This window comes from Augochlora pura, unplaced genomic scaffold, assembly GCF_028453695.1.
Source record: "Augochlora pura isolate Apur16 unplaced genomic scaffold, APUR_v2.2.1 APUR_unplaced_8595, whole genome shotgun sequence".
NCBI lineage: Eukaryota > Metazoa > Arthropoda > Insecta > Hymenoptera > Halictidae > Augochlora > Augochlora pura.
The window spans coordinates 1-1,030 of NW_027589392.1; the positions used below are offsets into that span (position 1 = coordinate 1).

The following is a 1,030-nucleotide window of genomic DNA, read 5'->3' on the forward strand; positions in this document are numbered from 1 at the left end:
GAAGAAACCAAAAACTGAAGTACACATCGTTTATTGAATTACAATATTAGTAAATTGTCTTTTTTTTATTAAAATGAAAAGAAAAGCAAATAAACATGTAGTCGAGTAAAAAAGGCGACAAGGTCGGGGACAGCCAGGTGTGGTGAAACGTGTGTCTTATCGACAGATACAGACGCCGTTTTGACATCTACCACCCTTTCGTCTTTGAACCCGGCATCTCAGAGCGCAAGCCATATTTCCGACGCGGAACCAACGCGTTTGGAAGGAGAGGACATCGCAAGTAAATCTACGTGACCGGTTATAATCGTCATCAGCAAGTGCAACACCGTTGGATTCGGGTTGGCCAGCAGCATCGGATGCAGCATTTGCTATAGCGTTTGCTACAGCATATGGATCAGGTTCCGCTGCAGCATTGCCAACAGCATTAGCATAGGCTGCGGGATAGCCTTCTGGATCAGTCGCAGGGTAGCCTTCGGGATCAGCATCGCGTTCACTTATACGCTCTGAAAACAAAGAATTCCCTGCTATCAATTTTGCATTTATGCGATTGCCATCCTTCTTACACCATGGTGTATCTATACTCAATTAGACAGTTTTCATTATTTTCTGTATGTATATACGATATAAAAATTGTACCATGTTAACCCCTTGCTATTCCATTTTCTTTATAATTACAATGATAAACAACAACCCCGAGCTCACCAAATTTTTCATAGAGAATATTTTCGGCAAGTTAAAAGAAACGTCATTATTGACTCGAATACAAAATTGATTAGCATATCCAACCTAATAAACTATTCAATGTAGGGCAAGAGATATAATGAGTAATTTTGCTTCCACCTTGCTTTTGCAATTGTAACTTCAGGGAATAGATGAAATTCGGATTAATTTAGGCTATTCTCAGCTTAACAAATAAGACATTCTTTTACTAGAAATATAATTTTTATTGTTCCTTACGAAACAATTTTAAAAGCATAGTAATATAATTGAACGACTTACTCAATTCGTACGTTGGCCCATCGTATTGCGG

At 38.5% G+C, this 1,030-nt stretch overlaps 1 protein-coding gene across 1 annotated transcript; it reads right to left on the reverse strand.

Annotated features, from left to right (window-relative positions):
• Positions 1–156: 156 nt before the first annotated feature.
• Positions 157–1,027, reverse strand: LOC144478131 (uncharacterized; the record flags this gene model as incomplete). The annotated part of the gene is made up of 2 exons (XM_078195849.1): positions 157–503; positions 1,000–1,027. Coding segments are annotated over 2 exons (375 nt in total), but the record flags the coding sequence as incomplete, so codon positions are not given.
• Between the last annotated feature and the right edge of the window lie 3 nt (positions 1,028–1,030).